Source organism: Myotis myotis, unplaced genomic scaffold (assembly GCF_014108235.1).
Source record: "Myotis myotis isolate mMyoMyo1 unplaced genomic scaffold, mMyoMyo1.p scaffold_m19_p_12, whole genome shotgun sequence".
In the NCBI taxonomy this organism is placed as follows: domain Eukaryota; kingdom Metazoa; phylum Chordata; class Mammalia; order Chiroptera; family Vespertilionidae; genus Myotis; species Myotis myotis.
Window position 1 is genome coordinate 2,555,451 of NW_023416316.1, and position 24,251 is coordinate 2,579,701.

Genomic DNA, 24,251 nt, shown 5'->3' on the forward strand with positions numbered 1-24,251 from the left:
ACATTTAAGAAAATGCATCCTCCCGCAAGCCTGCACCATTTATGACTCTTGGCACAAACCGCAATGCTCAGTCTTCAATTAAGGGACACCTTAGGGTTCATTATCACACAATCGCTCCCTGAGAACCATGCCAAATGCTGTTTTGGCACAGAGCTTGGAAGATGAATTAGAAGGAAGTCTTCTCTGTAATGCCCTCTCCCTAATTCCCACCCCCATCATCAGCGTTTATGCCCTCCTCTGGCTCAACCCCCTCCTTCTTCTCAAGTGGCTTTTACTATTCAATTTCTCAACGTCAAACTCGATTCTCTAGAGGTGTAGCTAAAGACGCCCTATCTCCTTTTTGTTTTCCGGCTCTCACAGGCCTCAGAATGGCTGCAGATGGGCTGCTCTCCACACCCCTTTTGGGCCTAAAGGAGCCACAGATGCTTTTCCCCCTCCTCTTAGAGCTTGGGGTCGAGAAAAGAAAAAGAACCAGAATTGGAAACACACACGAGTATGAGCCATAAGGAGGACCCACACGAGTGCATCTAAATGAAGGGATGACGCACGCATGCAGCCAGCGGCAGAGGCAGGCGTGTTCAAATATTAAAGCAGGGAGCTGGGTCCAAAGCCAGTTGCTTCCATCAACAGGGAAGGAAGGAGGGAAAAAAGAGCTGAAGGCCGATCTTTATTCCTCAGTATCCTAGCCCAGGGCCCACATTGTCATAATGTGTCCTGAAACCGCAGGCCCCTCTAGAATTTAAACCATGGGTAAGGACACCCCCTTTTTGTTTCCTTATTGAAAAAACAGAATGAGCACCTTCCCAGCTCTCCCAGCACCGTGGCCCGCAGCAGGCCGGGGCTGTGAACAAATGCCACCCAGGATACAGCCAGAGGCCGAGCGGTGGGGCAGGGAGGGAGTGGGTCACAGGCAGCTGCAGCCAAAGCAGGTACCTGGCCACCATGGAAGGCAGCAGCCAACCCACCAGGCCAAGACCAGTTTGGTCCTAATTTATTTACTTTTAAAAAAAAATATATATATTTTATTGATTTTTTACAGAGAGGAAGGGAGAGGGATAGAGTTTGAAACATCGATGAGAGAGAAACTTCGATCAGCGGCCTCCTGCACAACCCCCCAGTGGGGATGTGCCCGCAACCAAGGTACATGCCCTTGACTGGAATCGAACCCAGGACCCTTTAGTCCGTAAGCCGACGCTCTATCCACTGAGCAAACCGGTCAGGGCCCAATTTATTTACTTTTCAAATAGGAAACACGTCATGCGTCTGCATGACGCCCTGGCGCAGGGCCATGCTAATCTCCATATTTCTCATTCCAATTTTAGTGCATGAGCTGCCCAAGTGAGCAGCCCGTTTCTCAGGGGTGCTGGGGGAGCGTGCTGAGGGGTGAGGGGCGCGGTGCTGACTCAGTTACTGGAAAGTGTGCTTACCCAGCGGCAGAGCTGACCACGCCTCTTTACCGAGACTCCCTTAAATGAATCTTCCAGCTGCACGCCCAATGACAGCGCCTCTGGGAGGAGCCGCGATTGATTTCTGTGTTGCACCCAGGGCAAGAGATGTTTAGATGTGACAGGTAAGAAAGAGGGAGGGACTGATGGTGACCCACGCTCTCAAGGCAAACTGTCAAATTCTACAAAATCATTAGAAAGAACTTAACGAAGGAAGTAGCTGGGAATCTAGGTTGTGCACCAAGTGGGGCTGACGTAGAGCAAGGGGATCGGCTATGAACTCTTGCTTTTATTTCAGTGGGCAGCGGGCTGAGGGTGGAGGGTGGGACAAGAGAATGGAAGGCAAACAGACTCAAAATATTTCACCCACAAGATGTCTTGTGGAAATTTTATTACATAGAGTGTAAAATGAATTGTCAGTCAAATAAAAAGAACACTTTTCTTTTTAAAAACATGCATAACATTCTTCAAATATTTATTTTTAATAGTTAGACATTTCAAGCATTTTAAAGAAAATAAAGACAAAAAACCGAAAGGTTAACTTCAGTACATTTCAAACGGAATGTCCCCCAGGTCAATTAAAAATGCAAGAAAAAATAGCTTTAATTCCGTTTTTCTTTCCTTTAAAAATACATGTTATCTGTACAAGACACACTAACGTAAACATTGGAAATCATAATATCCCTTTTATTAAATCAAAATCATTTAATTCATATTGTGGTTAATACTAGATTTATTTATTCATCTAGTTAATTTGACAAATATTAAAAAATATTTAAGAGAAAAGCAAAAAATGCCTCGGAATTAAAAAATAGTTACTACATTTTTATGCGGTTTAATGTACCGCAGTGTTTGTTAAAAGTTATATCAACTTCCTCTTAATATTAAAAATAACAGGATTTATATTTCTGAGAGAATAGAGAAAGGTTTTTTGTTTTGTTTTTAAAACAAGCTTGGAGGTCTTAGATACACAATTGCAACTGGTAATGAGACATGAAAAAAAAAGTATGCTAGACACACGAAAACATTTTTATATTACCCTTTAGAACTCTAGAAATTATACAAACCCTACAAATGCCCTTCCCGATCCCTTTGGACAGCAATACAATTCTCTGTCTCAATTCAGAATTCACATAATTACAATACAGAATAGTTCAGTTTTAAAAAAAATGCAAAACCAGACAGCCAAGATACAAGAAATTAGAAGTAAAACATTTAATGAATTTACACATTTAAATACTGTTTAAAATTTTTTAAAAATAATTTGTTACACACCTCCTAAGACTTCCAAGCCACTTTCTGTTGCAACAGAAACAACTGTAAATAAAAAGACACGAAACAAAAAAAAACAAAACAAAACGAACAAGAACACACCAGTTGAAATGTCACTGCTATGAGGCACATTCTGGTGCCTGGATTTGCAGATATTGCTCCAAAAAAAATCCCAGAGCTTCCACATTTGAAGTAACGAAAGTATTGAAATAAGAATAATCAACAGTCTTTAGTAACTAATTTCCCGATTTTTAGAAAAATTCTGTTAATCTAAATATAGTGTTTCACAGAACAAAGGTTCTTCATCAAAAGGTTTGAAAATCTAAAAACCTCTGTTACAAATAGGCTTTCGCTCACAATGATTTCGGGGAGGGGTCACAGGTCGCCGTCCTACTGCTCCTGTGGAAGGAAGGGAGAGGTCAGCCTGTGGCCAGCGCCCAAGGGCTTGCTGGTGGGAGGTGGCAGGTCACCCTCTCTCCTGGGCTCCATCGCAGGCGCTGACACACAGGAAGCAGCCAGTGTCTCAGCACCTCCCCGCCTCCCCGCCAGGTCTCTGGCCCAGAAAGAGCCTCCCTTGAAGGAGGCCCCGGGCATCTCTTTCTGTGGGGGACACTGGGAAGGGGAGAGCGGAGTGAGCTCGCGATACTTCTTGGTCACCCACCAGCCTGGACACCTGTTCCCACTGCGCCAGGCACAAAAGGGCCCATTTGGCAGTGAGATGGCCAGTCAGCTTTAGGCCCGGGCTTCTGGTAAGTGCCGTGCCGCCCATGGCGATCCGAGCGGCATCAGGTGAGCTGAAACACGCCCCGCGGGAGCTCTTGGCCCTCTTCCCTCCGTCAGAAGGAAATCTGTTTTGGCCTCTGACTGGACAGAGCCCTCCAGCTTTCTGTGCAGGACGAAGAGCTGGCGCTCTGCCCCGCCCAGCCTTCCGAGGGTGTGGCCTGGCCCTGCCCCCGCCCCCTCGCTGCTGACGAGGCAAGGGCAACAGCCTGGCCCAGCACCCCCAAGAGCAGCAGTGGGCGTGAGCTCCAGTCCCTGCCTGCAGTGCCAAGCTTGTCCAGAATCATTCGAGCCCGGTGCTCTCACTCACAGCTGGGGAAACTGAGGCCACTCAGCACTGTGGTCTGGGGCCTGGATCTGAGGGAGGATCAGGTACTGTCTTGGAGGGACTGCCCAGCCCGTTCCTCTCCCACTTGGCCCACACTTAACTCTCTGGGGCAAGAAGGGGCCGGGCGGGCCGCTGGGCTCTGAGCAGCACTGGGCCTGTGCTGCCCCGCCCCCCCACCCCCCTCCTGGAGCCGGTGTTCTTGCCCCAGGAGCAGGCACAGACGCCTGGGAGAAAGGGCGGGAGGGAGGGCTGGTCTGGGAGGTCCCAGCAGTGCTGGCACTGGCTACACACCTGGCTGTGGGCCTGAGCTTGCCCTAACGTCTGGCCGTAGAAAGCAACCTGCTGTCTGTAATACTCCGCCCAGGCCATGGTGTAGTCCGGCGGGGAGCTGGCCTGAGGAGCGGCGCTGGCAGCATGACCTGAGGGACAGAGGGAAACAGCTCGTCAGGCGGGATGTGCTAGGGGACGTGAAGGACGCTTGGAGACGCTTCCTGAAGACCTGGGCATCCAGAACTAGTGCCCACTGGGGTCCGTGAGGCGGGGCCTGAGTGCTGGCTGCAAAAAACACGGTTAGCTTTTCCCTGCCGCTCCTGCTCCATCCCTGCGAGACTTTCCCCGCTGTCTCTTCAGAATCACATTCTCTGCGTAGGTCACCTGACTCATAGGCGCCCAGGGAGAGAGAGAGGGAGGAGGGGTGCCTGGCCCCTGTGTCTGGGAGCCTGGATTTGGGAGGTGTGGGGGAGGCGGGCACCTGGACTTTCACCAGGTACCTCAGGTGATGATGGCCTCCCTGGCCCAGTGATGACTCCACCACCAGGTGACTGTTTCTTTCATGGCCTTTGGCCTGAGCTCTTCCAACCAGCCAGTAACGCCCTTCAGCTGCAGCCACACGACAGCCCTCCCCAGTGCCCGGCCACCTGCTCGGCAGCTGTGGGAGACCCACGGAGGACTGAGGGCTCGTTTGAAATTTTTCGCTGGGGTTTTTGGTTGCTAGTTTTCCCCCTCCTCTTTTTTAAAAGACTGGTTTAGTGTCTTCAGAAAATCAAACATCTCACCACCCACTCCAACTGTAGGCTCCCTTCCCCGAGTCCCACCATTCTCTTCTCTTCACCTGCCCTGACAGAGCCAGAAAGAGCCAGGCGACGGCAAGACAGCCAGGGAACAAGAGATGGCTGGTCTGCGTCCTGGCCACGCAGCTCTAAAAGGGACCAAGACAGCGGTCCCGGGTCCCCCAGTGGCGGTGCCATGCCCTTTGGAGTTCAGAAGGGGGAGGAAAATGGGGGCGGAGGGGAAAGCAAATGGCTACACCACGTCTCCTCCGTGAGACGCAGAGGGCCAGACGGGGCCAGGGAACCATGCGCAGTGAAGGCTACAGGCGAGGGGCTCTGGCTGGGGACCTGGTTGTTGGGACGGCCATTGCACTCACTCTGTTTTTTGTAATAGTCTTCCCAGGCCTTGCTGTAGTCGGGCTGGCTGCTCTGCGGCTGGCTCTGCTGGCCTGTGCGAAGAACACAAAAGCAGTCAGGCCCCCAGCCTGGCGACTCCAGGCCCTGCTCGGCGCTGGCTCGCTTGCCCCTGCGCCACACACCGCTCTACAGCTGCTCCGGGCCCTGTGGCCTGGGAAGAAGGTGGCAGCAGATGGCGGTGGAGGAGATATGTCAACACCCAAGAGGGCCTGTGCTCAGGCCCCACGTGTGTGTGTGCAACTAAGATCCCCGTGAGGCTGGGCGTGGGCAGACTGATGCCCTTCCAGGGCGACCACCAGGAACACTCCACCCCCTTCAGACGGGTGCTGTGGGTGAGCCGAGCCTGAGGGCCAGAATGACTGTTGTCTAAGCTTCCTGGAGGGGCTTCAAGTGGGACACGGAGTCCAAACGGCACCGAGCACACTCTCCACCCGGGCTGAGCCTTCTGCTCCAAGACCGCCGGCTGCGCCTCTGCACAAGCAGAGCCGTAGAGCAAACCCTCGGGAAACTATCCGGACACTGAGCTCACGGTGATGACAAAGATGAGGTCCACAAAGCAAGGGGCGGTGGCCACAACATGCATCCGACACAGGCCGCCAGCCTTTTGCCTTTGGGGCAGGAGCAGGAGAGAGGATGTGTGGGCTCGCTCCCGCCCTCCTCCTCCGTACACAAGCCGGTGCCTTCTCTATGCAGCAGGGGCAGTAAAGACGGGCTAGGGGTGGAGTAGATATGCCTGCCCAGGCGCATAAAGAGCATAAAATGAACTCAGCAAGCCCTGGCCCGGTGGCTCAGTTGGTTGGGATCTTTGTGCCGAGGCCAGACTGGCTGCGTGTCTACCTAAGGCCTCTCACTGTCTGCAGGGAGAAGCGTCTGCAGCAGCACAGAGGGCCTGCCAGCAGCCATCTCACAGCATCCCTCCTGCTAGTGAACTCACTGAAGACAAAGGGGCATGGGGCCTGGGTGTGGGCGGGGGACAGAAAAGAGGGGGGAGGGTAAGAGAGGGGAGAAGCCCCCTTCCTCTCCCACCAGGGCAGGAAGACACTCAGACCAGGACACTAGGAGTAAAGGACCTGGTTGGGGGAAGGCTAGGCTTGAGGAATGTGGACAAGCAGGGTTTTTCTTCCAAACCGATTTCACTGACCAACACCAACTCAATTCCTAAACCCTCCGAGTAAAGCAACAAAACTCAACACAAGTTACAGGCTGGTGCCCGGCCGGCGTGACTCAGTGGTTGAGCGTCAACCTGTGAACAGGAGGTCATGGTTCAATTCCCAGTCAGGGCACATGCCCAGGCTATGGGCTCCATCCCCAGTGGGGGGTGTGCAGGAGGCAGCCGGTCAATGGTTCTCATCATTGATGTTTCTATCTCTCTCCCTCTCTCCCTTCCTCTCTGACATCAATAAAAATAAATTAAAAAAAAAAGAAAAAAGATGCAGGCTGCTGCACAGAGGAAGAAACCAGGCATCGCCCTGTCTTCTTCCTCCTCCCGATGCTCCTCCCGACTCCTCCGGGCCTGCCTGGGCGCGGGCAAGCAGCAGGCCGGGCCTCTGCAGAGCCACAGCCCCATGGCCGATGTCCCCTGGGCAGAAGGACATGCTCCCTTGGGCTTCAGTGTAAAGACATTTTCCCGTCCTGCCCTGGACAATGGGACAAATGTGAGGCCACCCTCCAATGGTCAGAACAGGAGGAAACACAACAGACCAGCTCCAGGGTAAAGCGAGTCCAGTGCAACAGGAATGGTAGGGTCTAGGTCAGTGGTCAGCAAACCGCGGCTCGCGAGCCACATGCGGCTCTTTGGCCCCTTGAGTGTGGCTCATCCACAAAATACCACGTGCAGGTGCGCACGTACAGTGCGATTGAAACTTCGTGGCCCATGCGCAGAAGTCGGTATTTTGTGGAAGAGCCGGTATTTTGTGGAAGAGCCACACTCAAGGGGCCAAAGAGCCGCATGTGGCTCGCAAGCCGAGGTTTGCTGACCACGGTCTAGGTAGTGTTAGGTGTTCATGTTGAAGTTCTTTAAAACCTTCTGTATATTTAATATGTTTCATAAGAAAACACTGCAGAAGAAGAGGAAAAAATACCACTGTGCAATTTCAGAGCTTGCCGTTACTTTAGAAATCAAATCCAAACCCTTCATTTCAGACCACGAGACTGGAGCTCAGAGAAGGGGGAATGTGCCCGAGGCTGCACAGCATGGCCTCCAGACCCTGTGGTGTCATCTGTGCCCATGACCAGGGCCCGGGGCAGCGCTGTCAGGCAGCACTCTGCTCCAGGGGAGGGGGCACACCAGGCCCCGGGCTCCGTCCCCATGCGCAAAGCTGTGATGCCTGGTCCTGCAGCAGGTGTGCAGGGGGGACACGCGCAGATACACTGGAGACCGCCTTGCACGCAGTCCGGCTTGGGAGGGCCAGAAAGACCCAGGTCCGGGTTGTGTTCTGTTTTGCAGGCTATGCAGGGTAAACGTAGCCATAAAACGTAAGAATGGCTCCTAACCGAGAGTGGGGCCGGAGAGTGGGGCCGGACCGATCCCCACGGAACCCCGCTCTTCCAATCAGCTTTCTCCCAGGTGCCACCGGGCAGAGCTCTCTCATGTGTGCTTTCCCGAACGCCCAGGAGACAGAGAGCCCGAGGCGGTGCTGGAAAGGGGAGATGGTCACCTTGCGGCCAAGGGAGGGGCAAGCCCAGCGAGCAGAGGCTGCTCAGAATGCAGAGCGAGAGGCAGAGCGCAGGCAGGAGGAACCGAGGGGCTCGGCAAACCACGCCCGTGGCCACAGGCTTTCTGACCCAGAGCTCTGAGGGCAGAGCGGATGGGAAAGAAAGGTCTGAGAAGGTGGGCCAGCCCCTCTGCCCCTGCCAGGCTGGAGGCCAGGGCCGTCTGCACAGAAGCCTCCTCTGCCGACAGCTCCTGAGGCCCCAGGAGGCTCCCTGCCATCCTGGGAGGGGCACCCTGGGCCTGTGGGCAGCGTTGGAAGGAGAGCATTTCAGGCCCATCCCCCTCGAGCCTTCCATGGGGGCGGGGGGTGCCCAGGCCCACCTCCTCCGGAGAAACTTACTTGGGACTTGCTGTGCGGGCTGCTGCCACGCCTGGTAGGTGCTGCCCCAGCCCTGGGTCAGGAAGGCCGGAGGCCCACTGCAAAGGACAAAGAGAGTCACCTTTTCTAGTGCAGGTCACACCCCCCCCTCCGCACCGGGGTCCACCCCCCCATAATCCCGCTGTCTCTTTGTCACTCACCCCTCCACCCCAGGCAAGCACAACGGTCCCCCCAGCAGTGCCAGGTGACCACGACCCCAGTCCTGACTGAGAACTACACGGACGAGTAGGAGCAGGCCACCCACCTGACAGGGGTGCTGTGCGGGTTTCCGTTCACTTTAGCAGCAATGTTCGGGAAGCACCCTGAGCTCCGTGGAGGAAAGGTGCTGAGAGAAAGTGAAAAACGAAGTTAAAGGGTGAACAGAAAGACTTCTGCTAAAACCTCCCCTCAGTCCCAGGATGGTGAGTGCTCCTCGGGGATGCTGCCCCTGGGAGGCCCTCATCCCAGCACTGGTCAGTGAGCTACAAATGGGCCGGAGGGACCACTGGTCAGAGGTGGGAGGAGCCCTGCCCACAGGATGTGCCCTCCCAGCAGCTGGAAAGGAGGGCCTGTTGGGAGGCAGGGAGGGAGCTTGCAGTTGGGGTGGACGTTAGACTCACTTTTGATGAGGTGCGGCAGGGGGCTGGCTGAAGGGGCTCTGTCCGTAGGCTCCAGGTGCTCCCAGACTGGTACCCTGTCATGGCACAGAGGGAACGCTCACTTCCTGCTGGGGGCATCTCTGCCCTCTGCCCAGGCCCCCCAAGGCAGACCACAGCTTTTGGGGAGACAGAGCCAAGTGAAGGAAAGACGCCCTATTGCACTCACACTAGCCTTCCTTCCCCACAGTGGACTTGATTTCCAGAAATGGCTTCTGCCCCCTGAGTGACCAAAACCACCACAGCCACTGCTGGCACCACCACATTTGCCCTGGCACGTCACCCTGGGGGAGGGACCAACCTGCTTGACTGTCCGTCAATTAGGCTGCCCACGGCTCTGTCTGCCCTTCTACGTCCCCTCTGAGGTGAGCAGTGGCCCTCTGTCCTCCATCAACACTCCCTTTCTTTCTTTATCTGCTTTGAGGTGCCTGAAACTAAAGCCAGAGTCAATGAGCGCTGTCTGCAGGGCTGGCCCACGGCAGTGTCCGGGGCAGTACTGGGGGGAGGGTGCTGCCCTGCTCATCTAAGCCTGCAGGGGACACGGCTCTAGGGCCTGAGGCTGGTGGCCTTGGTGAGTCCTGCCAGAAGGCTTCCTTCATCGCCTGGGCCTGGCCCTGGGATCCCTGGACCCCGACCTTCCCCCTCGGCAAAGTGAGAGGAGGGGCCCTCACATGATGCGAGGATGAAAAAGGTTCAGGAAGTACAAGGTTCTGGGGAAAAACAGGTACCTTGGACATCCACCAGAAAATCCAGCTATTAGTAAGCCCGGTGGGGAAAGGGCCTTGTACGTACGCCAACTTTCTCATCTATGAGATGTCTGGCCACCTCGATCTGCTGAGGAATCCCCCTGATGGTGAATATTCGCAGGTTGGGGTCGGTGTTGGGAGGGGGGTTGCGCTGCAGCTCCACGTGTGCTCCTGACTGCTGGTTTATGCTTTTGATGTTCTCACCCCCTGTGGGCAGGAGGACACGAGACGGAAGGATGAGTAGCAGCCCAAAGGCTGTGCGGGGCTCCGCTCCAGAAGACAAGGAAAGGGGGTTTTCTGCACCTGCCTTCTTACACCAGGTTCAGGCTGCGAAGCTGGTCCTTGTCTCCAGCCAGGCTGACACTACGGGCACCACACCACGGGCACCTGCACCTGCTGGCTTCCTCCTCCCAGAGGCCAGGAACCAGGCACCGAGGCCCAGGGATTTGCACACAATGGAGCTCAGCCCTAGAGGCCAGTGCCCAGTTCCCACTCCAGCCAGAGGCCTTGCCGGAAAAGGCACTCCATCCTTCTCAGCACAAGAATGGCGACCTGATGGCTCCTCTATGGCACAATGGGGTCCTTCAGCCCTGCGTGGGCCACCGCACTGCTGCTCTCCCTCCCTCCACAGGTCAAACAGACGGCCACAGGCCCCAACAATGCCTGAAGCCCACTCGGGCCTTTAATATCCCATCTCATCCTGTCACTCTCAAGTCCCTGCCTCCTCCATGGGGGTTTGGGGGGGGGGGACAGGTCTAGACAGAGAGGCAGCCAGAGGATGGGGGTCACAGAGGCCTGGGTGGAGCTGGGCTAATGAAAATTTAGTTGGACTCTTTGAAAAACCTGTGACAGTCCCAGTCTCTTAATGAAATTTGTGTAACAAAAGCTCCACCAGGGTAACAATGGTTTGATTCTTCTTTTGAGATTTCACAGAACTTACAGACCAGCACGGCTCAATTGGGGGGGAGCCAGAATACAAGGAAAATGCCTAGTAGAGTTTTTGCAAAACCGGAAAAAGACAATCTGTGGAAAATCGGGTGCAGGGGACCAGGGAGCCCCAAATGATCAAAAGCAAATACTGAAGGCCAGTCTGTGACACTCTAACCTCACAGGACATGTGCCATTTCCTTGTAACATGCCCACAGCCCTTCAACCCTCTACCTGCCTCCACCCGCACTGAGGGAGGCCTGGGCTGAACAGCCTGTCAAGAAGAAATGAGCAGCGGACACCTGTCCCCTCCGAGGGACTCTACAGGGTCAAGAAGCAAAGCTGGAGCCTGGGTCCAGCCGTTGCTGGCGGCGTTCACACAGGGGAAGGAAACCGAGGATTCGGATCAAGCTTTGTTCAACATCAGCTTGGGTAGGTGGGGTGGCTTTAAATTTCAAAGCAAATTAGAAAAAGAATGCAGCGGACCAAAGTCTTGTGTGTACATGGTTTTCGTAAAGCTGCAACAGTTTAAGGAAAGTGTCGGGACGGCAGTGACCAACGCAGAAAGTCCCGAGCCTGTCCCTACTGCCCCGCACTCCCAGGGGTGAATCTGATCTTTGCATCGTGAAAAGTGAGCAGCTCTGCTCCTCGGCAATAGCGCTTCTGTGGAGCAGTGAAGAGCCAAGACTCAGCGGAGACCTTTCCACGGCACTGCCAGCCGCCGCCTGGCTGTGCGCAGGAGCACAAAGGGTGCGCATGTCTGCCTGAGCCAGAGACCCTGCAGCCCCTCCATCCGGCGGGCACGCAGCCCAGCGGACCCACAGCCCCTCTCCCGAGGCCTTGGGAGCATGCTAATAAGGTGAGGAGGCCCCACAAAACTGCATGGGGCCGGAAGGAGTTAATTTAAGTTTATCTTCCTTCAAAATGAGGTCACCAGCTTGGCACATGGTGGCTGTCTATAGACTCATTCAGCAGCCTGCTCCATTCTTCCACCTGATGGGGGGCAGAAGCCACCCACCAGTGGCCCCCCTGGCTGGTTGTGAAATCGTAAAGCAATTAATCAAACCTGCTAAAAGGCCTGGTGACAAGAGCAGGGCTGGCCACACTATCTGTCACTATTGCTGTATTTATCATGGAAATCCAGCAGGGGCCTGGGAGGCGCAGCGTCTGCCCAAGGGCTGGCGCAGGGGGAGCAGAGCCCACTGAGTGGGGCTCCCTCCACTCTCTTCCTCCTCCCCATGCATCTTTCCCAAGGGGGAGGAGCACCTCATACCCAGCCCTGTGGGTATGGAAAGCCCCCCGACCCCCAACAAAACTTTTCCTGGGCTTGTCCGGGCTGCAACTGGAGCACTGGCCCCGGTACCCACGACTGCGTCCTCTGCTGTCCCTGTCTTCTGGGCGTCACTGGGATGACTGGTGGGTGAGCTGACAGAGGCTGTCCTGTGAAAGAGGCCTCACGACCATGAGGACTGTCCCAGCAGAGGCAGCCCGGCTCTAGAGGAGACTCACGTTCACAGGAAAACCTCGTTGGTAAAAACGGTTTTCACAAGGCCCAGAAACCCAGAGCTGACTCTCAACCTACGGCATCAACAAAACCGATGCTCAGGCAGCCAGGTGTAGGGCTGGGGGGCGTCTGGCTTATCACGCATTTGGGCAGCTAACAGTATCTGCCAAGCACTTCTCAGCAGGGAAACCCCGCCACAGAGGAAAACAAGCCCCCATTGTTCCTACCACTTCTGAACATCCCAGACCCACACAGTCACAGGAGATCAAGGTTTGAAAAGAGCAAAACACTGCCTGGGGCAGGGCCAGGGCAGGGCCCATGCAGACTCTGGGAGGTGAGTGACAGCGCAGGAGGGATGCCCACCCCACGCCAGCTCGTGAAGATGTGCCGCTTCGGTCCCAACTTTCTGTTGGTGGAGACATTTCCAAGTCACATTCCGTGGAGACTAGCACCCCTCCCATAGTGAACACATGCCTGGGGAGCACAGAAACTGCAGACACTCTGGGAGAAGACTACCATTTCCTCAAACACAACACCCAACACTAACTCCGAGTCTCCTGTTGGCACAGAGACTGTCTGGAGCAGAGAAGCTGCGCTGGCGGCTGGGGAAGGGCCCGGTGAGCCACAGGCCTGCTCTCGGCGGCCTTTCTTGGTTCCCAGGCCAGGCCAGCCCCATGAACCAGCCCGACAGCCTAGCAATCCGCCTGCTCCCTCCTGCGCTTTTCACTAACAGGTGGGCAGGAGCACACCAGCCAGTCACGATGGGCCGCCTCCTGCTCTCTAAAATGCCTAGAAACAACTAACAAACCTATTTTTATTTCACCGCAGGGAGTTGTAGTAAAAGTGTTGAAAGGATAAAACCATTTTCACATGTTGTGACAATAAAGGCCAAATACCCAAACCCAGTACGTGACCCCCTCAGAGAGCATCTTCACTGGAGATCATCTTAACTGTTCCTCTAAGTTCCTTGGAGGCGTGTTCATTACTGATCAGTCGATCCACAAACATCCAAAGGCAAACATTTCGCCTTTTCAACAACGAAGCTGCTTCATCAGGCCGTGGGCCCTACGGATCATCTGTTGCACGCCCTGTCCCATTCACAAGAAGGCCCCCGCACAGCAGGCCCCGAAGAAGGCAGCTGATGCTACAGACCTGGTGCCTTCAGGCAAGCGCAGCAGCCAGGCTCCACGCCCTGCGTGGGAGGTATGTGACCCATGTGCTCTCGGGTTAACTAGCGGAGAGGGAACATAAACGCCAGCAGCTGCCTCTCACCTTTGCCTATGACGAGGCCACACTTATCTGCGGGCACCGTGTACGTTATCTCCTGGATGCCGCCAGGGGTTCCCATGCTCCAGTCGCCGCGGCCACGGCCTCGTCCTCGGGCTACTGCGAGGCCTCCAAAGCCATCCCTTTCCTGGGAGAGGAGCAAAGCTCAGGTGAAGATTCCTGCCACTGCCGCCAGCACCACTTTCATGCCCAGGGAGGAGGTGCAGTGACAGGATGTAATCAGTGCCACAAATCAGGGCCTGAGCATCATTCCACATTTCAAATTGTGAAGGCTCTTTAAAAGCAGAATTAACACAAATCACAGGTGTATTCAAGGAGCACACATGACGATAAATGCATGTGCGACATAAACAGCACAAACAGACCTGACGAAATAGGGCAGATATGAACTCCTAGGTCCGAAGCCCAGTGCCCTTTTCCCTAGAGTTTGCATTACGGGGCCCTAATCTACAGGGTCAGAGGTGACTTTCTTTTCAATGAAGCTGCCCTTTCCCGGGGGCTAACACATGGTGGGCCTACCAGAAACCAGACACTAGACGCTGAAGAGCTACGGCCATTTGCAGTGACACATGAGTGACAATGGATGACTTCTGACCTTCCCTGACTAGACTGCTGTAAGGAACTATTCAGAGATTGCTACATGAGTCAGAACACCTTGCAACCTAACCAGCAAAAAGGATAAAAGGATTTTAAAGAAATACTGGCCCTAGCTGGTTTGGCTCAGTGGATAGAGTGTCCGCCTGTGGACTGCAGGGTCCTGGGTTCGATTCTAGTCAAAGGCACATGCCTGGGTTGCGGGCTTGATCCCCAGTAGGGGGCATGCAGGAGGCAGCCAATGGATGATTCTCTCTCATCATTGATGTTTCGATCTCTCTCCCTCTCCCTCCCTCTCTGAAATCAATAAAAAATATATTTAAAAGAAAAGAAAAACCGGTTGTCCCACGCCCCAGAGGAGGGAGGGACCAAGCCAAGCTGTGCATGGTTGAGGCTGGAGAAGTCTCTGACTCATTCTCGCGCCCCCCTCCCCAGAGAGCAAAACCCACATCGGGCACCTAACAGAGGAAGCTCATTCCCGAGCCCCTCTGGAGCGGCAGCATTTAACCCTTTAAACTCGGAGGGAAAGCCCAGCTCCTTTCACGGGAGGGAGAAGCTGAAAGGTTCAATATGGTGAAGAAACGTGTTGGCAAAACCTGCCCATATCAATTACAAGAAAATTGAACATTTAACCAGAATCTACACCAGCAGAAAGCAGAGGTCACTGGAGTGCTTTCTTCTTGCATTCTGCTTTTATGAGACCCAGGACAAACACACAGGTGATCTAGAGACTTACGTTAAAACACACACACACACACACACACACACAGCCATTGCTGGGTGTGCCACAGGGTCTCATGGACAAGACCGCCCCCTCCTCCTCTCACAGCCTCTGCAGTTCTGGCTCACGCCCTCTCACTAGTAAAAAGGATGAGAGGTCCCTTAGTGATTCTTTTTAGAACTTGTATAATCCTACGAATGGCCTGGGATTTAGCTACAGCCGAGACCCAAACCCTTGCCTTGGGTATTTTGGTTCTACAGATCCTGGTAGATTCTACAAACTCGCTACTCCCGCCTGTCCTCCCAGGTGACTTGGGGGACCACCTGGTGCGAAACCGCCTGCTGCTGAGAATACTTGGCCTAGACAGGCTCAAAGCCTCATCCAAGGTCCCACGGCCAATGGCAGAGCCGGACAACAACTTCTCATGCTTTCTTCAGCTCCAATCATCCTCAAAACTTCCTCAGCCCTACACCTGGGGGACATGCCAATCTACCGTCCGCTACAGCAGTTCCCAGGGCTACTAGCAAGCGGGGCAGGAGGAGATGCTAACAACAGCACAAGGTCGCTCCCTTTCCAGATGAGGAGCCCGGAATCCAGGGCATGAAAACAGCTGGAAGCCTCTGTGGGCCTGACGTGCTTTCTAAAGCTAAGGTGGTACTTGGCTTACAGTCTTAAATTAAGTGCTCAGCTACTTGAAACTTGGGGTCTGCACTGCATTTCCCCCAGTTAACTAGTCAGAAAACCTAACTTCTGGGACAACCAAGGCAGTAGAGTCACAAACCAGCAGGAAGGAGCAGATGTGGAGCAGCCCCAGAGCCCCACAGGCTAGAGCCCCATGTGGCACCTGCCCCTATGGCCAGTGAGGTGAACCCACACAGCCAGACCCACCTGGGCTGTAAGAATCAGCTCGTTGATGACATGCGCTGCGTGCTGACATCGGTCCGGGGGTCCCATGACCTGTGCCGCTCTCTCTGGACTAATTCCATCGTCTGTGGAACAAGGCAAGTGGTGGGATTAGGACGCCCAGCTTCAGACAGAGACGAAGGTCAGTCTGATTTGCCATCAATATTCCTCCCAGTGCCAGAGGGCTGGCCCATCACCAGGTTCAGGGCCTCTTTCGCTGGGGAAGGTGTATGACTATGCCTTTGTACGTGGCCCCTGCCAATACTTACGCAATTACAGGCATTTAAAGGAGACATCATTAAAGAAGAAAACAAAACAAAAACATAAAGACCCCAAGGAAAATAGAGTTGAGCTATAGCAATATTTTCCCAAAATTAGCCCATCACCATGTTTTATCATCTTTAGAGAAATAAAGAAAATAAAGACACTGTAAATAAGTTTGCTTATAAAGATAAACTTACAAAACTTAAAGAATTGTTTTTTATTCCAAAATGTCCCTTTTTTAATGGTTTTATGTTTAATTTTATAAAATTACAATAACAGATTTTTTTTAGAAGTTTTTAATTGGCAAAATTAAAAACTGGAAATGCTATGTTGATTTTCCCCAATTTTATTAGTCTGGGGGTGGGGGGTGGGGTGGAGAAGCCCTGGACACCCGGGTGCAGAGTGTTCAGGCACAAGGGTAACCAAACCGACAAATCCAAAGAAAGACATGAGGGCCTGGAGGAGAGCCCTAGAATCGGGCATTTGGTAACAGAATGTTGCAAAAGACAGAAAAAGAAACAGAGGTAGAGAAAGGGAGAAAAGAACACAAATGGGCTGGTTACAAAGTCCTGTTTGTGAGGTGTTTTCTAATTAAAGGATTTCTTAAACATTTATCTTTATTGTTGAAAGTATTACAGATGTCCCCTTTGTCCCCCCACTGGCCTCCACCCCCCTCAGGCCTTTCCCTCACTATTGTCTGTGTCCATGGGTTATGCACCTATGCATGTAAGTTCTTTGGTTAATTTCTTCCTGCACCCCCTCCCCCCCATGAAAGGATTTCTGGGAACTATCAAAACCAACCTGGCTTGAACTGAATCCTCACACCAGCGTCATTCTGGATCTTTTTGATCATCTCCCCATTTCTTCCTATGACGATCCCGACAGCAAACCTAGGCACAGACACCTGAGCAACGAGAAAGAGCCTCATCAGATTTTGGCAACCCTGTCTGTTCTCAATGGACGTGTGTGTGACTTGATTTGTGTTACAGGGCATTCCTGGAAGTGATGTAATAAACCATATTTTTTCCCTTTTAAGAACAATTTTGTGGTTAATGATTGCATTTCTTTCTGCTAAATGCATCCAGTAAGTGTGAGATTTGATCAAAATAGTTATAAAAATGAAGAAAAGCAAGAATAAACTGTATACATAGATAAAAGATTTAAAATGACAAATTTTTCTTCAAAACTCTATGAAATAAGCATAAGTATGTCATAAACATTCATAGTGGTCCTTCAAAATATGTTTTTCAGCCCTAGCCTCTTTGGCACAGTGGATAAAGTGTTGGCCTGCGGACTGAAGGGTCCTGGGTTTAATTCCAGTCAAGGGCACATACCTCGGTTGCAAGATCGATCAGGGCCCTGGTCGGGGCGTGTGCAGGAGGCAACCAATTGATGTGCTACTCTCACATCGATGTTTCTCTGTGTCTCTCCCCATGCCCCCACATCCCCCCATTCTCTTTAAAAATCCATGGAAAAATATCCTCGGGTGAGGATTAACAAAAAAGATACATATAACATTTATCATCTTAACCATTCATAATTACACGATTCAGTGGTATTAAATATATTCACAATATTGTGTAACCATCCCAGATATCTATACCCTAGACCAGCAGTGGGCAAACTACGGCCCAAATGAATAAAACTATTGAAATAAAAGACCGTACCCTTTTATGTAATGATGTTTACTTTGAATTTATATTAGTTCACACAAACACTCCATCCATGCTTTTGTTCCGGCCCTCCGGTCCAGTTTAAGAACCCATTGTGGCCCTCGAGTCAAAAAGTTTGCCCACCCCTGCATAGACCAAATGGTCGGCAAACTCATTAGTCAACAGAGCCAAATATCAACAGTACAATGACTAAAATTTCTTTTGAGAGCCAAATTTTTTAAACTTAAACTATATAGATAGGTACATTGTTATGAACTTAATTAGGGTACTCCTAAGCTGGCCTTTGCTAAAAACATCCTCAACCTGATTGAGGTACGTTCGCTGAGGTCGACCCCTTCCAACTCTCCCATCCACACTCGTCTTGTATACTTGTTTCAGATAGATGAGTGTGGATGGGAGAGTTAGAAGGGGTCGACCTCAGCAAACGTACCTCAAAACAATACCTCCCCCACGTATCCTATCTACCGACCGACCGACAGACACCCCCCACTTCTTCTAATGCCACTTCTTCAAAATAGACTCGCCCAGGCCCAAAACGGACTTCTGCGCAAGGGCCACGAAATTTCAATCGCACTGTACATGCGCGCCCACACGTGGTATTTTGTGGAAGAGCCACACTCAAGGGGCCAAAGAGCCACATGTGGCTCGCGAGCCACAGTTTTCCGACCATCGCCCTAGACCTTTTCATCATCCCCAATAAAAACTCTCTATCCATTAAGTAGTAGCTCCTGCTTTGCCCAGCCTCTGGTAACCTCCATGCTATTTTCTGACTCCAGATGTGCCCACTCTAGGTATAAGTGGAATCACACAAGATCTATCCCTTCTGTATCTGGCTTGTTTTACAAGCATAATGATGGCAAGGTCCATCCATATTGTAGCATGATCAAAACTTCCTTCTGAAGGGTAGATGCTGGTCCCATTCCATCTCACCAATAAATGTGGTTCCCAAGTTTGATACAAGCACAGCACAGACCACCGAGAAAATGTGGCCTCTGGTCTCCACCTGGGCAGTGGGATAAGCTTTGAAGCAAAACTTCAAAACCAAGGGATGGCCCCAAGCCCCAAGAGCATGCCGCGGCTCCCTCACTATGGCTGTCTGCCTCACGCCCACCCTGAAGAGTACGCGTCCTGGTGGATTTCACAGATGAGACAAAAATGAAATAGCTTGCTCAAGATTAAAGAGCCAGCAGACGTGTGGCCTACGACCTTAATCCTAATCCCGTTTGCCTACTAACCTGGGATTCAAGCATACCTCTATACTGCCTCCTCCCATTCGGGAGGCGAAGTCACCGCGCACACCTCGAAAGTCAGCTTGGTCTTTTTCTCGGATGATCTCTAACACCATTTCTCTTGCTTGCTGTGTAAACACAGATAAAAGACGTTATGGAACACAAAATCCTAAAAAAAGACATGACACCACGTACAACTTCAACATCAGGCCCTCTTATGCTGGGCTTAAAGACTCAGAAGGTGCTCAGCAACACTCCCTTATTCTATTATTATTATATGGGACAGGGGCAGGCTGCTGCTTAGGGTCGCATATATCAATTCTTAAATGACATGGTTTTTCTTACACTGCCCCAAATACCCAGGTAAGGGTCCATTGTCTTGAAAGCCATAGTAGGACCGGCACATCTGTGCTGGTTTGAACTTGCTTCCTGTGGCCTCGAGGTGTTTCCAGCAGCCATTTGTTAGTGAGAGGAGGGTTTTTCTGAGAGCTCTGACTGTGGGCAGGTTCCAGGAGAAAGACACTCCCAAGGCGGCTATCACAACGGAGCTCCAGGAAGGTAAAGGGAAAAGGCCAGCCCTGGAGCCCAGAGAACCTCCCAGCATTCAGAGATCAAATATCCGACTACTGCCTGGCAAGACGACCCCCAGGCCTGACTCTCTCCAAGGCACACGCAGTGTCCTCTCCCCAAAGGACACACTTGTTAGTTTACCTGTCCACGCCAGCCCTAGCCCCACAGGAATCTGCACTAAGGATCACCTGTACCTAACAGCTCAAGGCCATGTGGCAACTCAGACTGAGTCTTCGTTCTGGAAAAACCAAACCCAACCAAACCAAATCTAAACAACCGTCTCCCCTGACCAACCCCAAACAGTAATTAGGGTCTCAGGACACTCAGAGAACTCTGAATATGGACTGGCTAAGAGATATTATGGGGTCACTCATTTTCTCTGGCCTGGGTACAGAGCAGGAAGTTCTTATTCTTAGCAGACACATGCTGTAGGATTTAGGGGTAGAGAGTCACAATACCTGCCACTTACATATAAATGGTAAAACAAAATAAACAAATGCATGCATATGAATGGCAATGACAAGTAGGATGAGGTTATACAGATATTTGCTATACTAGCTTTTCAAATTTTCTAGATGTTTGAAGTTTCTCATAATAAAAAGTTGGAGAAAGAAAAAATACAATAACAATTTACCCTAAATACAATAGCTGCCCCCCCCCCCCCCAAATGTGGAGTACATGAAATAAACACCAGTACTAAAAACCTCTTGTTACAATTATTTTCCTGCAAATTCATGAAATATCAATGAGAGAAGCTCTTTGCTCAGGTATTTTTTTCTACCTCAGATAAAACCAAAGGTTCCAGAAGAGAAGGCAGTGGAGAGCTGCTGGGAGACAGGCTCTGTTGCCAGCATTCTCGGGGAACGTCCGCCCTACAATTCCTTCCAGACTTCCCCATATCACGCATGGAGCCCGCCAGCCGGACTGGATAAGCCAACTGAAGAAAGGTTAGATGCCATCTGACTTTTTAAAAGCCCACCTGTTCCCATGCAAAGAGGCTAGGGACCCTGGGGGAGGAAAGCCAGGGGGTCCTGGCTTGCAGGAAGGGGTGAAGGGCTGCAGCACTGCCTGGGCCTAAGGCAGTGGTCGGCAAACTCATTAGTCAACAGAGCCAAATATCAACAGTACGACTGAAATTTCTTTTGAGAGCTAAATTTTTTAAACTTAAACTATATAGGTAGGTACATTGTTATTAACTTAATTAGGGTACTCCTGAGCTGGCCTTTGCTAAAAACATCCTCAATCTGATTGAGGTACATTTGCTGAGGTCGACCCCTTCCAACTCTCGCATCCACACCCATCTTGTATACTTGTTTCGTCTATCTCCTTTCCGAAAACCGACTTCTGCGCATGGGCCACGAAGTTTCAATTGCACTGTACGTGCGTGCCTGCATGTGGTATTTTGTGGAAAAGCCACACTCAAGGGGCCAAAGAGCCGCATGTGGCTCCAAAGCCGCGGTTTGCTGACCACTGGCCTAAGGGAAGAAGCCATTGTAATCACTGCCTTCCACTGTTTTGAAACCACTGTTTTACATATGTTCCTTGAAAAAGCAACAATGATACCAATTTGAGTTTGACTGACAGTGTTAAGAACTGGGGGAAGTATTTTCCTGAGTCAGGTAACCTCCACTTCATCCACGCCCCAAAGCTCCTGCAGAGAACAGCTGCCTGATGGGCTGGCTCACCCAGGAGCGTCACCCTGGAGCTACACTCAGTGCAGCAAAGACAAGGAGGGTCGCAGAGGCAGAAGAGAGTGTTCCTATTTCACAGGCACAGACACGCTACACCCACAGCCCACACACGTTCCTGCTAACAGTGAGGGTAAAACCACCCCAGGTGATGTAAAGCCAAGTCCCTCACTGCTCTTAGCAACTGGGACTGTCCTCTGTGGCCAGGAGCTCAGACACAGGATGCTTGCTAGATGGGCACACATGCCTCGGGGGTTGCTGGCACCTTTGCTTACTTCCCACACCAGCTGGAGCTCTTGCAAAAATGGGTTGAGCATCAACCCATGAACTAAGAGGTCACGGGTTCGATTCCCAGTCAGGGCACATGCCCAGGGTTGTGGGCTGGATCCCTGGTGGGGGGCGTGCAGTGGCAGCCAATTGATGTTTCTCTCTCATAGATGTTTCTTTCTCTCTATCCCTCTCCCTTCTTTTCTCTAAAATCAATTAAAAAAATTTTTTTAAGAGTTGAGAGAACAAGCAAATAAAAGCCAAATGGAGCCTGCATCTGAGCTGATAGGTAATAAGTCGAAAACTGCATCTGAGCAGTGCTACGCCATCCAACAAAATCTGCAATTACGGAAATGTTCCAAATATACACTGCCCATGACATGTAGCCCGAGCACTTGAAATATAGCCAGTGTCAACGAAGAACTCATTGTCTACTTAATCTTAATTATAGCCACACGTGGCCAGTGGCTCTGACATTGAGCAACACAACCCTAGATTCTTTCATCACACCCAGGACCTGCCCGCTCGCTTCTTGCCTACCTGTACTTTAAAGGGGTCTCCAGTGATGCGAAGAGGCTTGTCTGCTCCCGTAGGCAGCGGGCCGTCCTGGATCATGACCATTTTCACACCCGTCCGCTCCTGTGGACACACACATAGGTACACTCCTCACCGCCATGGATGAACATGCAGGAGGGTACAAGACGCTGCGGGGGGCCGGATCACGTCCTCAGAAGACATGTCCTTCCTACCACAGAGCATTGCCCTCTGACCCGGCCATGAGGCTGGCCTCTGAGACTGCGGACATCCAGGCCATGCTAGAGAGCTTCCAAGTGTGACACAGAAACATTCCCCACTCTCCTCCTGTCCAGTCTCTAGAACATCTAGATACAAATGAGCCTTTTCTATGCAGTGCCAGGCCCTCAGCTGAGCACTCCATCGAATATCACCCAGTAAGGGCTTGAGCCCAGCATGCGAGGCCAGTGTGCCATCCCTGGTGAGGAGGCTGGGACAGGAAGCTGCCCAAGAGCGGTCCAGAGCTGATGAGTGGAGGCCACAATTTGGATTCTGGGAGTCCAAACCCTGAACTCTTTGAGCACACACTAGAGCAGCGGTTCTCAACCTGTGGGTCGCGAACAATGAAAATACATCCTGCATATCAGATATTTACATTATGATTCATAACAGTAGCGAAATTACAGTTATGTAGTAGCAATGAAAATCATTTTATGGTTGGGGGTCACCACAACATGAGGAACTGTATTAAAGGGTCGCAGCATTAGGAAGGTTGAGAACCACTGCACTAAAGTGTCTTCGCAGTCCGAGGACTGGGCTAGGAGGGAGCACAGAGGTGGGCCACAACCCCTGCTCTGCAACTTCAAAAGCCCCAGAGCTTGGAAATAAAAGTTTGTTCATAACTGATTTGGCAGCAAAACTGACCTGAACTCATGGAAGCATATTTCTAGTCACTCTCCTGAGTGTGGCCATTGTTCTGTCTGGCTATGGAAATAAGCACTTGGCTACAGGGTGCAGCGCGGGACTGGCTGGGGTGTTAAATTCTGAGCCGCGTTCGGCCCCATGAGTCTCAGATGAGGGATTCTACAGCCAACAGCAGCTCATGTTCACGGAGCACTTGCTCAGTGAGAGGCTCGCTGCTAAGGGTCTCATTTAAATATGAAATAACGGGTATTACTTCAGCTTCATTACAAGTGAGGCTGGCACGTCCCTGCACTCACAGATGAGGACCCAGCCCTTTGAAAAACGCATGAACACATTTAAGCTCCCACGACTGGCGCAGGCAGTGCTGTGGCTCTGGATGCAGACTCTTCACCCGAGATGTTGTCACGTGATGGTACCAGAGCTTCACCACCACAATGGCTGCTACGAGTTCACGAAGCCCCAGGACCAACATCATAGCTGGCACCAGGCCTGGCTACAGTGTGTCCAGAAAACAGCGGCCGAAAGGAGGAAGCATGGAACCACTCGGGCAGGGGTTGAGGGGAGCTCTGGCCCGAGGCAGGCACAGCCAGGTCAACCGGGGGAAGTGAGTTAACGACAAAACCTCCCAAACCAGGAAGGTGAGGAAGACAAAGGCCTCTGCTCAGGGTTCACATACCTGCAACTGCTTTATAGTTTCCCCTCCTTTGCCGATGACCAGACCCACTTTGGACGCGGGGATGAGGATCTCCTGGATTGTGCTGTTGCCGTCTGTGTCATTATGAAAGCCAGGCCCATTCCGACAGCGGTCCACGATCTGCCCCAGGAGTCGCTTGGCTTGTCTTTGGGAGGGAAGAGAACCACAAGGACAGTGGCATTCAGCGAACGCTGCCCCGGGGAGCACACGCAGGAGTCAAGGCAGCCCTCGTCCAGCTCCAGCTCCTGCCCCCACAGCCCGGGAAGTCTCTGCCATCCGCCAAGCTACTGGGCTGGAATTTAAAAACAATGCACACAATACCACGTCCCGACACGGCCCCCTTCAAGTGTGCGCTCTGCTTGTGCCTGGGCCTGGCATTCACTCCACCACCACGACTCTTCTCCTGTTGGAGTGTCCGCTGCACCGGTGGCAGGGACCACCGCCGAACCCTCTGCATCTCGCTGTTCCCTAATCCAGAGCGTATACACTCAACCGATATTTGTTAAGTAAGGACACGAGAGAAAGAAATGAGAAAGATGGGAAGAAAGAAAGCAAGGGTTAGTAGTCATTTGAATGCCCAAATGCCAAATTTCTCCATCACCAACCAGACTGCCCTGATTTCTGAGCCGATTTTAAGGCTACGCATCACCAGGTGGGTTTCACGGGAGGAAACAGGAGGCGGTGGTGCCCTGGCGCAGTTCCACAGCCACACACACCTGCTTTGCGCTT

At 52.1% G+C, this 24,251-nt stretch overlaps 1 protein-coding gene across 7 annotated transcripts in view; it reads right to left on the reverse strand.

The window, feature by feature from the left end:
* Positions 1 to 1,906: 1,906 nt before the first annotated feature.
* Positions 1,907 to 24,251, reverse strand: part of FUBP3 (far upstream element binding protein 3) — a 53,806-nt gene continuing 31,461 nt past the window's right edge. For 5 of the 7 annotated variants that reach the window (XM_036329338.1, XM_036329337.1, XM_036329343.1 and 2 more), the window contains 13 exons: positions 23,505 to 23,667; positions 21,932 to 22,030; positions 18,890 to 18,994; positions 16,766 to 16,868; positions 15,686 to 15,786; positions 13,468 to 13,609; positions 9,811 to 9,971; positions 8,983 to 9,056; positions 8,628 to 8,708; positions 8,345 to 8,421; positions 5,252 to 5,323; positions 4,117 to 4,244; positions 1,907 to 3,116 (listed from right to left, as the gene is read on the reverse strand). In XM_036329338.1, coding sequence (XP_036185231.1) covers positions 3,108 to 3,116; positions 4,117 to 4,244; positions 5,252 to 5,323; positions 8,345 to 8,421; positions 8,628 to 8,708; positions 8,983 to 9,056; positions 9,811 to 9,971; positions 13,468 to 13,609; positions 15,686 to 15,786; positions 16,766 to 16,868; positions 18,890 to 18,994; positions 21,932 to 22,030; positions 23,505 to 23,667 — 1,315 coding nt within the window. In that variant the 3' untranslated portion in view covers positions 1,907 to 3,107. The remainder of the gene's footprint in view (positions 3,117 to 4,116; positions 4,245 to 5,251; positions 5,324 to 8,344; positions 8,422 to 8,627; positions 8,709 to 8,982; positions 9,057 to 9,810; positions 9,972 to 13,467; positions 13,610 to 15,685; positions 15,787 to 16,765; positions 16,869 to 18,889; positions 18,995 to 21,931; positions 22,031 to 23,504; positions 23,668 to 24,251) is intronic. The other 2 variants (XM_036329339.1, XM_036329344.1) reach the window with 2 other exon arrangements.